At 38.5% G+C, this 15,234-nt stretch overlaps 1 protein-coding gene across 1 annotated transcript in view; it reads right to left on the minus strand.

Annotated features, from left to right (window-relative positions):
* TMTC2 (transmembrane O-mannosyltransferase targeting cadherins 2) overlaps window positions 1-15,234 on the minus strand; it is a 242,273-nt gene that overhangs the window by 124,540 nt on the left and 102,499 nt on the right. The window contains exon 2 of the mRNA XM_048301536.1: window positions 9,454-10,024. Coding sequence (XP_048157493.1) covers window positions 9,454-10,024 — 571 coding nt within the window. The remainder of the gene's footprint in view (window positions 1-9,453; window positions 10,025-15,234) is intronic.

Here is a 15,234-nt window from a genome sequence, read left to right on the forward strand (position 1 = left end):
GATGTATTTAGAAACCACATCTTCAAAATATATCAACACACAGCTATCAAAACAATAATTAAAATATAAACATATCTTAATTGTGCTTTTTCCCCCAAAAAATGTAATTGTTTAAACAAACAAACAAAGAAAAATCACTCTACGAGATTGCTAATATTGACTTTCCACAGATTTCAAACTACAAACAGCCAAGAACGCTATACATGAAGCGGTCCAAAGAAGCAAGAGTTAAAGTTAAAGAAATTGGCATTTCTTCTGTTTTAAAACTTGTGAGAGCTATTTTGTGGTGATGTTTTGCTACTTCTAATAATGCTTTAAGGAGAAAAGTTTCCAAGTATAGAGATAGAAATATAATAAACACATATTTTAAGAATAAACCATAATCTCACAATCCCTACTAAATGAACACGGCTGTTGATGCAACCTTCATTGTACTCTACAGCTGTACAAGCTGCCCAGGATACTTTTAAAACATGCAGACTAAAACATGCAAAAAATTTATCCATAACCCCCACAGTCCTGTTTTCTGGGAGAGGAAGAAATTAAGGAGACTCAATACTATTCTACCCTCTCTTTTCCCTTGCTCCCTCATTGCCTTTATTAACTCAATATGTCCCTACACTCACTTTAAGACTTTGTTGCTATGGGAATTTATTTCCATATTTTATTGTCAAGGAGAAAAACAAGATTTTGGTGATTAAATGTCACAGAAGCTCTGACTTTTGCACAACCTAATCAAATCTACAGCCTTAAAAACAATCTGTGTATGTAAGTCTTACCATTCTGATCATAAAAAAGTACATATGTTCTACCTGGCATTTAAAAGCCAAGTACAAAAATTCACTCTCCCTTCCCCCAAAAGCTTCTGGATAATTTTAACATAATTTCTGCATGCACATTTTCAATTAGTTTCCTAGAAACTCTGGAATAAAACATATTTTCTTTTCTTTTTCTCCCAGTGAGGACCATCCACAGCATCAAGAGATTCTTTTCTTTTCTAAGTGACATTCAAGGTTAGTGAGGCTAGAAATTCACCTCGTAATAACTGACCCATAAAGACAGCTACAAAATTGTAAGCATGGGTTCCTTCCCTCCCCATACCTAATCTATATTGCAGCTGGAAAAAGAAATACATGCAATAGGTACAAAATATTGTTCAATTCCTACAGTAAATATGCCAGAAGTGTTTGCTGTCTTCTATCAAACTGGCTGCTGTTTCCACTGTAAATCTCATACACTTGTACTTACCCCCTTTTTAATATTGTAACTGTCTACATAGGTTAATGTTTAGAACCACTCACTTAGGAAAATTGTGTACGTAATCATTAAATCATTACGATTTAAATAAAACTGAGCATAAGCCAGAAAATTCAAAATTAAACCAAATATAAAAAAAAAAGTCTCCCTTGTGGCTCACGGTTTGTGTATGTTTCCACTCCTTCAAAACAAGTTCTCCCAGGTCTGGAATCAGAGCTCATGCTCATGTACCAGGAACTGCTCTCTGTTAGGTAGGACTCTAGGAACACAACTGAGAATGCAGCTCTATCAACTAGACTCAGGCAATGCTGTCGGAGGACTACAGTGCTGAAGCTTAGATGACCACAGTTAAGATGCTCAAAAGATCAGGAGCCTGACCTTCACACTCGGTAGCCTTATCTTTCCCAAAGGTGCTGTAACAAACTGCTGGGAGCCAGAACTCGGAGCATCCAGAAGCTGCACCTGCTCCCTAATCTATTTGATTCTGACTGAGGACATACTTCCAGGTTTTCCCTCTTCTGACACTATTATGGTATGCCCTGACTTCTGGGAGCAAGAGGTTTAGCTTGCTATTTAGCTGTGATTGACCAAGTACAATGGGTTCATTAGGTAAAGCTCACCAGGAGCTACAAGCATTCAGCACTTCATCAAACCAGGACATTTAGGTGTCTAAACATGACATTAGGAGGCTAATGTAAAGTACTTATGATTGAACACAGAGGCACAGGTATAAACTTTCTGTGTGGCATTTAACAAACACAATCCATACTTGATGAGTAAAACCATGAATGCATGCATTTTAGCCATGGCACTAAACCAGGTTTAGGCAGATAGGCATAATTTCCGAGGCAAATCTGCACAAAAGGAATTACACCAGGAAACGTTTAACTCATTAATATACCACTGAGCTTTAGCACTGTTTTTCCCATTTTGTGGCCAGTACCCACCCATGGGAGAAGCAGAGCCAGAGGGGAAAGGAACATGGCTTTCTAGCTAGTGGAGAAACGGAAAACTGAAGATTGGCCAAAGCTGCATATATTTCTTATCCTGCAGAGTTTGCAGGTACCCAAGTCCCCTTATCTCAGCATAAAATACATTTAAGTATTAAACATTGACTAACCCTACCAAAAACCATGAAATTTAACTGTTCTTTAATACTTATATTTTAAACAGGAAAATGGTCAGCTTCTGGAAAAACAGTTTTACAGAATCCCTTTAATTAGGAAGCTAACTAATCACTACGATGAAAAAAAACCTACATCTGTAAATATGCCTAATACTCTGAACAGTTGCTAGTCACTACGATAAGCTTGGTGCTTTCAATTGATTCCTTAAATATTTTAAAAACATTAAAAATTAGGAGACTAACATTTTCTGATTGATATTATTTGCAAAGGTTTTGTAGAGTGGAAAGTAGCAAGGCCCCCAATACCCTGTAATTAAAAACCACAGTGAAAAAGTCATGCTGTTCTTGATGTCAGTAATTGGCATGTTCCTCAGAATGAAAAATAAGTTCTAGCAAAAACTATGCAAAGCCTTTTAGAACTTTCTTACTTTGTGCCCCTTAAAGATATCCTTTTTAAGCCAGGGACAATGTGCTGGTTTTGTCTAGGATAGAGTTAATTTTCTTCATAGTAGTTAGAATGGGGCTGAGTTTTGGATTTGTGCTGGAAACTGTTGATGTCCCAGGGATGTTTTAGCTATCACTGAGCAGTGCTCACACAGAGTCATGGCCTTTTCTGCCCCTCACACTGCCCCACCAGCAAGGGGGCTGGGGCTGCACAAAGAGCTGGGAGGGGACACAGCCAGGACAGCTGACCATAGGGATATTTCAGACATATGGCCTCATGCTCAGCATATAAAGCTGAGGGAAGAAGCAGATGGGCAGATATCCAGAGTGATGGTGTTTGTCTTCTCAAGTAACTGCAGTGCATGATAGAGCCCTGCTCTCCTGGATGTGGCTGAACACCTGCCTGCCCATGGGAGCCAGTGAATGAATTCTTTGCTTCGTTTGCATACACAGCTTTTGCTTTACCTATCAAACTACCTTTACCTCAGTGTCTGAGTTTTCCCCTTCCCCATCCCACTGGGAGGGAGTGAGCAAGTGGCTGTGCGGGGCTGAGGTACCAGATGAGGTTAAACCACAACAGGGAAGAATGGAACAACACAGTATACTGTGTATGCTACCATGCAGTATAAATCTTATGCAAGACCGAAGACAGTAACAACCCTTCTCTGGCAAACTAACCTCTCTGTTAGATTGAAGGTTCTCCATAATTCCTGTAAATATGAAAAGCCTTCTCTCTTTTTTTTATTTACTTACTCATTTACAGAAGAAGACTTTGCCTTTTTCATCCTTCTACAGAGACATTCTCAAATATAGGGTCCTAAATATTACTGTAGACTTCAAGTCAATAGATAAAAGTAATGGGGATTTTAGTGGCAATTCTAATAAAGACATTACAGATATAAAATTAAAATATAATCTATATTATGTCAGTGTCAGTGACTTCAGCAAGACAGGTTATGATTCCTCATTTTAAAAAAAAATACAACATTGATAAATTTGCCTTAGGATGCTGTATTTCTGTCATATGTGATCTGTGCCAGTGGTTTAAATCACCCCATGAAAATATTTTCAGGAAACAACAGCTATTTATACATATTGATGTCCAATTCAGTACTGCTCCACCGACATCACAGGGACCTGCAGGAGATTAATATCTCTGAGAAGATAGCGGAGGCCAATCTTGCTTTTCTTATTTCAGGATCAAACAGAAAAGCAGCAAGGAGCTACGGGAACTACAGGAAACAGCAGTATTAGCTACTTGAAATTGTCAAGGGAGAAGTAAATTGGAAAAAGCTTCTTTTGTCTAGGAAATATCTGCTGGGGGGAGGGGGAGCGATGGCCAAGACCACACAGGCCTCATGCTGTTGCCATCCAGCAGAGTGAAGAGAAAAGCATCAGGCTGGCTCATCTGCAAATATGAGCAATGTATGTGCAGGCACATTCGTCTCACCGTTTTCAGCATTTTGTACAGCCTTAAAGCTGACAGGAAAATTAACCCCCAGCTGACTACTCCAGAATCAGAGATGCTAGGGATAAATGGGGCCCCAGCTGGCACTGGAGCCCCCAATCTCTTCCATAGTTCTTGAAATGCTAAAGGTTACCCAGTCCACAAATGCAATATTTAACAGCTCAGTGCACTTGAATATGTGGCTCTTGTTAGACAAAATGAACCCATGAGAGGTCAAGTCATGTTTTGAAGCTGTAAGTTATTTATTATTTTTAACTGGAATAAAAGCAGTCTCTATGAAAAGCATATTTACTAAATATCTGACTCCAAGGATGAAGTCTGTCCTGCAAGGGAGTAGCTGCTGCCCTAACAGTCTAAACACTGTAAATGCTATACTTCAAAGACATGGAGACAAGACCAGACCATGCCCATCCAAAAGGGAAATAACTTACAAAATAACAGGTTTCTGATCAGTTGTGCCAAAATATCAAGACCTCTGGGTAAGTTCAGCATAATAAAATTGCTTAGATGGTGGGAAATGAGCAGAAAATAAACCGTTGAGTTAGATTTTAAATAATGATGGAACACCACTGCAAAACAGCATAACTTGCAAACGGAGAAGAGACGAACAATAAGCAACACTGACTACTACATTACTAAGGCTTTCAAGTTACTCAGAAGAGAAGGATAAAACTGTGAATTTAAATCAAGAGCAGCATTTTATTTTGACATTGCTTTTCAAAGCACAATAGTTCTAAAAGTAGCAACTTCAAAGACTAAAGAAAGCAGAAAGTGGCCTACTTGAAGTTTAGAGTATTCTCAAAAATCAGCAGCTTTATCTAATACCAGCAGCATATCACCAACAACTAAGACTGTTCCAAGACCATAAAAGAAAGTAGAGTTTATAAAACTTGGTTTGGTGGTTGACCATGTCATCCATGGATGCCCCAGGTTTTCATCATTACCTTAAATAAAATATAGGCCTCCAATAAAATTGCCTTTTACAAAACGAATACTGTGATAATAGCACAGGAGGCTAGATAATGCATCCTGCAATCCAGTTCATGGTTCATGTTAAGCTATAGACACCAACAACTAATTCCACATGTGAGACAGACTTCCCAGAGGGAGATGTTAATCAAATAAGTGATAGGAAAAGATACATTTCCTTAATTTAGCATAACAACCCCCCTGTACTAACAATATGTTGATCTGGTAAAATGTTACTCTATTGTAGCAGTGCAACATTAGCAGAACATACATCTGGTTTAGTTATTTCTGTAAGGCAGTTTGTATACATAAGACACAGAGCAATACTTTATCATTACCATTATATTAAAAATGAGATTTAAATGCATTTGCCCCATCTTTTTAACTGCTAATGTTATTCAGATACATTCACACTTTAAAAAAAAAAAACAACAAAACACCAAAACAACCAAGCAAACAAAAGAAAACCTAAAAAACTCACAAGATGAAAAAAGAGCAGCACAGTAGGGTCTGTATTAGCTTTGCACTATTAATTGACAGAAGACTGATGATTAATGCTTCTGCACTCAAGTTGAATATTGCAAGTACAAAACAATTAAGCCTCTGTATTTGCATATTTTCTACAATAACAAACTTGATTACAGCTCTCTCCTGTAATCAAGTTCCCCCCTCCCAGTCCTATACCTCTGGTGGTTTAACTTGCACAAGTGCAGCTGCTGACAGGTACAATCATCTGATCCCTATCACACCTGACAACTCAATCTGCATACCTGCTATGCAACTTGCACTGGAAATGACTCAAGGTCTAGAATGCTGAAAAATAAAACAGAAGTGTAACTTACTTCCATAAGGAATGCTTTGCCCCAGTAGAACACCACTTTTTGAATTACTCTCATTTCAGGCAACTCATTTATGACTGCAATAAATATAATTCCATCAAAGTCTTCTAATTTAAAGACAGTGAATACATTCTTGTCAGCCACTCAGAATAAAACAGAGCTAACCAAATGAAATGCAGACCAGACGACAACTTTTCCAGCCAGAGTGAGAGCATCACAGGCAGACGGGAATACAAGACTTGGCAAAAGAAAAAAAATCAGCAGCCAAGTTCTACTGAATAACCAATACACAGATGACAGAAAAGAGCTGGGTAGTTTAGTAAGTGGCTACAATATAAATTTTTAAGATGTCTCAAGAATAGCTTCTAAATAAGGGGTAGCATTCATCTGCTCTGCTGGTGGTCCAGTTTTGCAACTACCTTGTTTAGAAGTCCAGCCAGTCTACTCGAATTGCCCTGGGATGTTTTCATGTGCTCAATATGACAAATCAGGATGCACATGATAACTGGTCTTGTATAGTAGCCATCATTTATATCACTGGATACTTGGCCCAAAGATAAGAACACAATGGAAAAAAATAGGCTTGTGCCCCTCAGTACCATATCCGCCCATCAGCTGGAGCATTAGTCGTTTGTGCCAGCTCATACTTTACTGACCAACCTGAAGATAATCAGTAGTTTTACTATTCTTGAAACATAAATAATCATGTCTCAGTTTCCCCAGTGGTATATTCTGAAAAATGTCATAGAAGTTGAAAGCCATAGTCTGGCAGCATACCAGGCCAGGTCCTTAACCAGCCACTCCCCCAAATCCATCTCTATCCATTCCTTGTTTCTGTGCCCACACTTCACCTTTCTTCTCACTGTTTGTCGGTATGGCTATTTGTAGTGCAATCACAAGGACTGAATATAACTGAACCGATTCAGATTTAAAATAATTCCTAAAAGATGTATCTGGGATATTTGGGGTGAGGGGTATGGTGTTTAAAGGTTATGTTTTTACCTGCATTTCCTCTCACTTCAGTTTGCAGCACAGCCTAGGAAACAGCTATATCAGCTCAGCTGGACAGGGCTGAGCTAAAGGTTAGGTAGAACCTAAAGGGTTTAAAGGAGTAGCACCTTTCTATTGTACCATTACAATGCATTCAGTTACTACTTACTTAGATAGTACAGACTTGAGCTAACCAACTTTTAAATTGTTTTCCTTTCTTCTTTGGCTCCATTCTACACTTTTGCCCTCCAACGCACTACAAAAGACCATAACTTTTTGCTCAACTTTCTTGATGTGCTTTCTTTCCCCTGTCTCCTGAAGTTGCCCTCTCCCAATATTACACTAGGAAAACACAAAGAACAAATTCCAGAACAGGTACATGGACACAATTCTTTCTAATTGCCAGCAGCACTCAGCCTGAACATATGTGCAAGAAACATGCAGCCCAGTAATTTAGTGAATAAAAAAATGCATTTCTGCCCAATTAATCAAAATATTCATGTTTTCATTCAATGTAGACTCTCCCCGTAAAACTGTCTCCAGCAAAAATCAAATCTCCACAAAGGTCTGCAATCGACAAAACACAGAATCTTCTATCATTACAGATGAAAAAATAAATTTCGAAGACACTGGCTTTCTGTCCAAGACAACTCTGATGCTGCGTGCAAAAAGACCTCACAAGCTAGGCATCCAAATTTTGAGCTCCACACCTAGGAAGAGAAATCTCGTGTTCAAAAAGTTGGGATGTGGAAGCTTGGATTTCACCTGTGTCACTTAGGTCTCTTCTGGACCAATTTTACTCTGGGCCTGGCATGGAAAAGAAGGAAAAAGGTGAGAACTTTTCCCAAATAAAAGTCCATCAGAAACATCTGCAAAGATTTTGGGTTTAAGCAATGAGTGTTGAATAATAAAAACTTTCTGGATGTTCAGAATTTTCTGTCATATGAATGTTTTTACTACTGTTTAATTCCATAGGATAGGCTAACATTTGAGTTATTAACTAAACTTCTCAAAGCACTTGAAAAAATCTCATTTTTGTACCTTTCAGTATAAAGCCTGCTGTTACAGATGTACTTTAAAGGAAAAAAAAACCAAAAGAACGACTTAATCTGTTTACTGTTTGTTTCTGCTCCGCATTAGGTGCACAATGTACCATACAGTATATGGCTATTGACATTCAGAGGTCTTACATACTCCATTATACATGAGTAAAAAAACCCGAGTATGTGTGTATATATATATGAAATTATTCTTTCCTTTTCCATTTTGTCAGAAAAGAGCATAATAACTAAGTCAACACCTCAGAGCAGTTTAAGAGGAAACTACCAGTGACTGGTGTTTTGTTTCTTTTTTACTCCACTTTATATTTACTCCACTTTACTCCTTTTATATTACAGCTTTATAGTCTGTACAAACAGAAATCATCACAGCTTTATCAAAAAACTACAATTTCTTTTCAATCCATTTGGAAGAGAAATCAGAATTTTCACATCAAGATGTTAGAGATAAATAAGAAAAGCAATGAAACAAAATACATTTTTGCAATCTACGTCTCACTGAAAAATGTGAAAACACTGTCCTTTTGTTAAGACAGTATTCTTCTGAAAGATAGCCATTTCACTGAAAAGAAAATTACATATACTCAGCTTACTCATTTGTACACCAACTGCTGTAAAGGATTCTTGATTCTGACTGTGGTTTCTGAGTACCACTAAAATACACACAGTTTTGTGAGTGGGAAGCTAGGGGATTTGGTGCGCTCATTTGTTTGCTTATTTTACTTGTTTGTTCTTGGGGAAGAAGTTAAAAATAGGAAATACTTATTTTATTAAGGCAATAATACATTCAAGTCATAGCTCCTACTAAGAGAAGAAAAAAATACATGCCCAAGGCATGCACCCAAGTCCTATGCATCTCCGTTAAACTAGAACAATAAGAGGTTTATCTTTGCCTCAGGGAGCAAAGCTGATGATATCAGCTGCCACACTTGCATGCCTGACCAAACTAAGCTGAGTTTGCAAGATACAAGAGGATAAGAGCATGAATGAATTCTTTGCAAAAGGCAGTCAGATATCCAGTGCTTGGTGGTAAACAGAATGAGGGAGATGCTAGAAGTAAGGGAAGTAATTGAAAAAACCCACCCCCAACATCAAGTAATAGCATTAATAGTACACTGCTTAAACAAAATGTAAAAAGACCACACTAAAGCTCTTGAAGTGTTCTTTTAAGCATTAAACATCTGTGCTTATTTCTGGGAGTTGGCTAAACTACTAAGAATTATTGTGTACTCAAAAACTCATTTAGCACCTGTTTAACAGTGAATGGTGCCTCACAAATAGCTTACAGCAAAGAAGACTCACCTTGTATAAAGCAGAAATGAGCTGATGCATTTTCAGTCGATGAAATACAAAGATATCGTACACGGCTGAAATGGCCAGAACAGTCACTCCTTGCTCCTTCCACAGCATGCTGCATCCTGCACACAGCCCTGCTCCCAAGATCCAGCCCCAAGTACTTGATGAGGAACCTCTGGTAGAGCAGTGCTTCACGTAACACATGAGGGAAAGCAGAAAGAAGAGGCAGGCTCCAATATCTGCCCTCCCTACGATCCCCGCTACAGCTTCCGTGTGGACGGGATGAGATGCAAACAGCAGGCCCGCTATCAAGGTCCAGTACCCATCGCCAAACAGAATCCTGGAGAAGTTTGTGAAAAGGCCTGTGACTGCAGCATGTAAGAGGACGTTGACAAGGTGGTAGCCCCATGGGTCCATTCCCCCAAGAGCATGGTTAATGCGGAAGGAAAGTGTGCAGAGAGGTCTGTAGGACTTGTGGCTCCCACTGTGAGTAAGCAGAGTCCCCCAAAAGTCATTGTAGAAGATATGGATCCACGGTGTCTCAGGCAAAAGGTCCTGGTTTGTCTTGATAGCTCGACTACAAAAGACAAACAAAAACTTCATTTTAACAGAAGAAAATGGCTACAAATGAAAGGCTGTGAAAATGCAATCACACTGCTACAAGAAAAAATGGCATTGCTTTGGTGCTGCTTCTATTCAAGTTTTGAATTTTAACAGGAGGTGTTAAAAAACTACATATCTATTGACTTCCTTCTAGAGCAAAATTTCCATATAAATTGGCTTTTAAAACATTAGAAACAGACGTTATGCTGTTTCTGTTAAATTAAAACACCCTTCAGTGACATTCTTCTGAGTCTAACCCAGGAGTAATCAGTTAAGATTTGATGAGTTATAATTAAAATGTAATAGAAATATGAAAATCTTGCAAACATTACTGTTGAAACAATGGATCCTCCAGTAACTCAGAACTAAAACCCCAACTGGCCTTTTATACTGAAATTTTAATTCAGATGTTGGAATGGATTTTGCTAACATGGATAAACAGTAAATACAGAAGTAGGTAGGAGTGTGCAATTTTCTGCTTCTGGACAGAGCATTCTCACAATTGTCTTCTACATATTTAGACTGACCACATTTTCTGCTAACACCTTGCTGAAGACAGACAACAGATTATTTTACAGACGAAAATACACTTTCTCTTTAAATTCCTTGTATTTCCAGTTGAGGGAAAAAACCATATTGTATTAGCTTATGAATTCAAGTCTATCAGCTTGATTAGAAAAAAAAAAATGCTGCAGCTTTCAGCATTTTATGCTTTCAACCACCCTGGCAAGGGCTCATGCCAGCCATTAGCAGTCTCTAAGTCTAATTTGTTACTGTAAAAATCTGGCTCTTGTAGTGTTTGTACAAATCCAAAGATTTGCATTTAAAATTTATGCAGTGGGAGAAGGTGTGAGACCTGCTTAGTGCAAAAAGATGACTAGAATTTAATTAGTTACTTGTATTTAAGCAATTATTTAAAGATGCATTGTTGTTATTACTGATCTTAACTCATTTAGCATTTATTTTATTAGGGTAATTAAGAATCCAGCCAGCTAAAGACTCTTCTACTCAAAATACTAAACAAGAGAGATGATTTATATCTCATTCTCTATTCAAAACCTCTATCTGCCTTACCAATAAACATCCTCCTATAATTAACAATTTTTCAATTCAGATGAGGAAGGGGAAAAAAAGGTGTGAAACTCAAGCCCACATTTAAAATGCATGACTAATTCATACTCCAAGACTCCCCTCACATTCTCCATTTCCCTAGAACCTGTATGCAAATTGCTTTTTTTTTTTTCTTTTTTTTGGTATTAGTTTCAGGAATGTTGTCTTGTTCTACAAAGAAAAATGCTCAAAACTGATATACCGCACCACAGAATCTCCATGCAAATACTCCAAATTCCACACAGTTCAGCATTTCCATTGTCCAGAGCATCCTGCTGTAATGCTTTCAGACATGCTTCCTCTCAGCATGTCCTTTTGTCTGTGAGCACACAGAGGTTATAGAGAGGGCACCTTAAATCCTTTAAAGATCTGATGATGCTTTTTAGAATATTTGAAAATTTTCATTTTGACTTCTGCTTATGCAGTGGATCAGGTTGCCAGTATTTGTTTTCCCAACCCCACACACATTTTTCTCATTTTAGGCAAGTCGCAAAAGAACACTGGAGGAAAACAAGATCTTTGTTTTCACATTATTTATCTTGTCCTTCCATGCAGTCCTTTCTTGAAACCTAATTCCTCTGTTTGAGATTTCCTTTTGTAGCATAACTCTCAGAACCACTATCAGAAACTTAGGAATTTGGCAAAAATAAAGCAGGTGTCAGGCAAGAAAGAGTCCTTTCTCTGAGAAAAACATAATATATTAGACTACAGGCTCCCAAAGGCTAAGAATGGCTATCAGATGTCAGGATTCAGAGTTGAAACCTTGAACTGCAAAAGTGTTTTTTCTTGGGGAAATAATAAGAAAGTAAGTGGCAACAACATTGCCGCACAACCACCCTCCCCCGAGACAGAGCATTCTGCTACAAATAGCCCAGACAGTTCACAAATTGTTCCCAGCTTTTAGTATTTTTTTGCCCTCTAAGCTGATAGTTTTCATGCAGCAGATATTCATATTGAACTCTTCCCCACCAAAAGTAAATTGTTTGTATCATAAAGAAACCTAGTGTACAATCCAAAGGCATTAATTCAGTCAAATCTTATTCACAGCTTTAGCAACAAATTTTATGCCTCCTTGATCCTTTTCTGTTTAGACCTGCCCATATTAAAAATTAAAACAAAGAAACAGACAACAAAAAAACCCACACACACAACAAAAAAACAAAAGGAAGCCCTGAAGGTACAGTATTGATCAAACTGTATTTGGGTACAGATGTCAGCAGGCTGTTACAAAATACTCCTAATTTCTTGTGCATGTAAATGCAACGAATTCTACTACCTGCCCATCAGCATGAAGAATACAGAAGCTGACAGTTCCAGCTTACTCAGTGTTTAGTCAGGTCAAATGCTGTATTTTCCATAAATCAAAATTTTAAATAAAGTTAAAATTTCTTTCCATATGATTATTTTTATTAAATGTTTATAAGAAAAAAAAGTCTAGCTAATGCTTTGAGATTATAACAAAGTCTAATACAAGAGCAAAGCTAGAGGTCCTATAGCAAAGAAGCAAGTCTCACACAGTTTGATTAAGTTCAACTACTCTTACATTATAAATGTAAGAAAAAATATACTTGGACATCATTAGACTTGACTGTGCAGGAGGATGCAGGAATACGAGCACCTGAGATACCTCAGCCAGGCAACTCCGTGTCATTTTGGTCTGAATAAAAGTGAACAATGTCTCAGTAACCTGAGGACTGGGGTCAGACAGAAATAGTCTGTGGGCTGAGTCCAGCCCATGCACAACTGGCCAAGCTGTGCCCACCTCCATCCCTCACCTGGCTGTCCAACAGCACTGGCAAGGAAAACATGAAGAGAAATGTTTATCTCTATGAAGAGGTAAGAAATACAAGCTCCATATCTAATAAAATAAAATAATAAAAATAAATAGCACTAAATTGCTCATGTTAGGGCATTAATGAGCCTTGATAGCCTGACCCTCCTCCGGAGGTTCCCACAACCTGCCCACAGTCCCAGGACCTCATGCCAGCTCCAAAGCTCCCTGGAGGCTGCCCAGGGCCCAGCACCCCATGTGAGTCTCCCAAGGCCATCAGCCCCTGCCCCAGGGACACCTTGGGAGGGTCATTGTTCAGCTCCCCAGGCCCTACTCTGACAAGGGTCTTGCTGAGCTGCACCCATATCCCAGCCTGTCCTTGTCCCGAGGGAAGTGCTCAACGCCCAGAGCTTGGGCTGCCCTGGCTCCTGGCTGTGGCAAGGCTCTGTTTTTTCTCTAGTTACTAAATCACCAAGCTGTTAACCCTGCTTAGTCTCTAGTTCCAGCAGCAATTCTGAAAGCAACACCTCCTCACAGCCTGGTAGCAGTGCCAGCTTGTCTCCAGCAAAGCCTCCTGTGCTAGCAGCTACCCTCACCCTCCACAGGTAGAAAATAATATTAATTGTTGGCTCTGGAAAAGACTCTAGGATAAAGGAAATGACAAAATGCCTTATTAGCCTTGCCTCCTGCTTCACTCACAGTTTACCTTGAGGTTATGTCCTGCAAATTAGTCCAATTTTGCTAATGGGCATAAGAGGAGCTTTCCAACTGCACTCATCATTCTTCACCAGAGCTTCAAACTCTGCTCTCACTAAAAGGCAGCAGGTCTCCTGAGAAAGTCATTTCTCAAAATTCCAACACAATTGGCATTTTACTTCCAAGCAGCCTCTGAATAGGGTTGCACACTCAGGCAGGGACCTTGCTTTCTCCAATTTGCAATGCCTATTTCACACATCCCAGGAGAATGGGATATCTTATTCAGTATACAACAAATGGACATGCTGGGGGGTGGGGGGAAGGAAAGTAATTAGATTCAGCTATCAGTCCTTCAGAAATGGAAAGCTGAAGAAAGACAAAAAAAATTGTAAAGGCAAAATCATCATTTCTAATCCACTTGAAACAATGCTTCTGCCTCCTACCATAAATCACTTATTTGCCACAGGTCAGTATACACCTTGAGCATGACTCACCAAGCTTTTATACATCAAATTTAAAAATGCCAGAGATCCAGCCATTCACACATGCACATATACATGCATACACACACAAAAAAATTTCCAGATGTTTTCAAAATTAACAGCTACATATGTCCTAAACTTCTGTGGTGGTGCTAAACTGATCCAGGTGTTAATACTAGGGTAAAAAAACAGATGCGACATTCTAAAGTGATTTAACGAGTTAAGCCTTATATCCAGGTTCAGTATTGCTAATGGTCCCCATATGCTGAAAATTAACATCAGCATTTGAAGTAGACAACATATTTTAGAGGAAAAGGAGAATTCCCAACTGTGCATGCAGGAAGCCATTGACCAGACATCTCTCACATAAAATAGATAGTCAGTGATGGACTGGCAAGGTTGAGTATGGAGGTTCATTGTTGTTTTTCCTCAAAGTCATTTTTAAACAGTATTAATTTGGTGCTTTTTTCTTGAACAGCAATGGGAAAACACCCTAGAGTATTTTTACAGTGGATCTTAATGAGACACCCTAAGGATGCTTTCAAGACTTATGTTACTTATAGAGACAACAAGACTGAAAACACAGCCAAGAGCCTACTTTTTTGAGTACAAACAGCTTCACATCCCCACAACGTAACAGCAGCTAAGTAAATCCTCCAAACTACTTACAGGCTATCTGTTAGGCAGGTGGTGGTCAGAAAGCAGGGAAATAGAGCTGTCATACCTTAGAAAGTTCTTGTATTTGCCTGCAGACTACAATATATATATATATATACACACACATATACATTGTCTGTATTGACAGGATAAAGTAGAAGTCAGAAAATACTATTTCGTATGCAGAGATGTCTTAAAGTAATAAGCATAAGTACATGAAAACACATTCATCTAAATGTCTAATGACTCAAGGGAACTATTTACCATTCTGGTAGAATTCTGGTGACAATTATGTCTGATATCCTGTGTATTAAAGTTCCTCTTTCTCAACAGTTGTGAAAGTGGAATTCACCTCCAAACCCAGCAGGTAGTAAAGTTTTAACCATGCCTCTTCACAAAAAAAAAAAAAAAACAAACAAAAAAACAACGAAAAACCACCACAAACAACAAAAAAACACCACCCCCTCC

This window comes from Corvus hawaiiensis, chromosome 4 (assembly GCF_020740725.1).
Source record: "Corvus hawaiiensis isolate bCorHaw1 chromosome 4, bCorHaw1.pri.cur, whole genome shotgun sequence".
In the NCBI taxonomy this organism is placed as follows: Eukaryota; Metazoa; Chordata; class Aves; order Passeriformes; family Corvidae; genus Corvus; species Corvus hawaiiensis.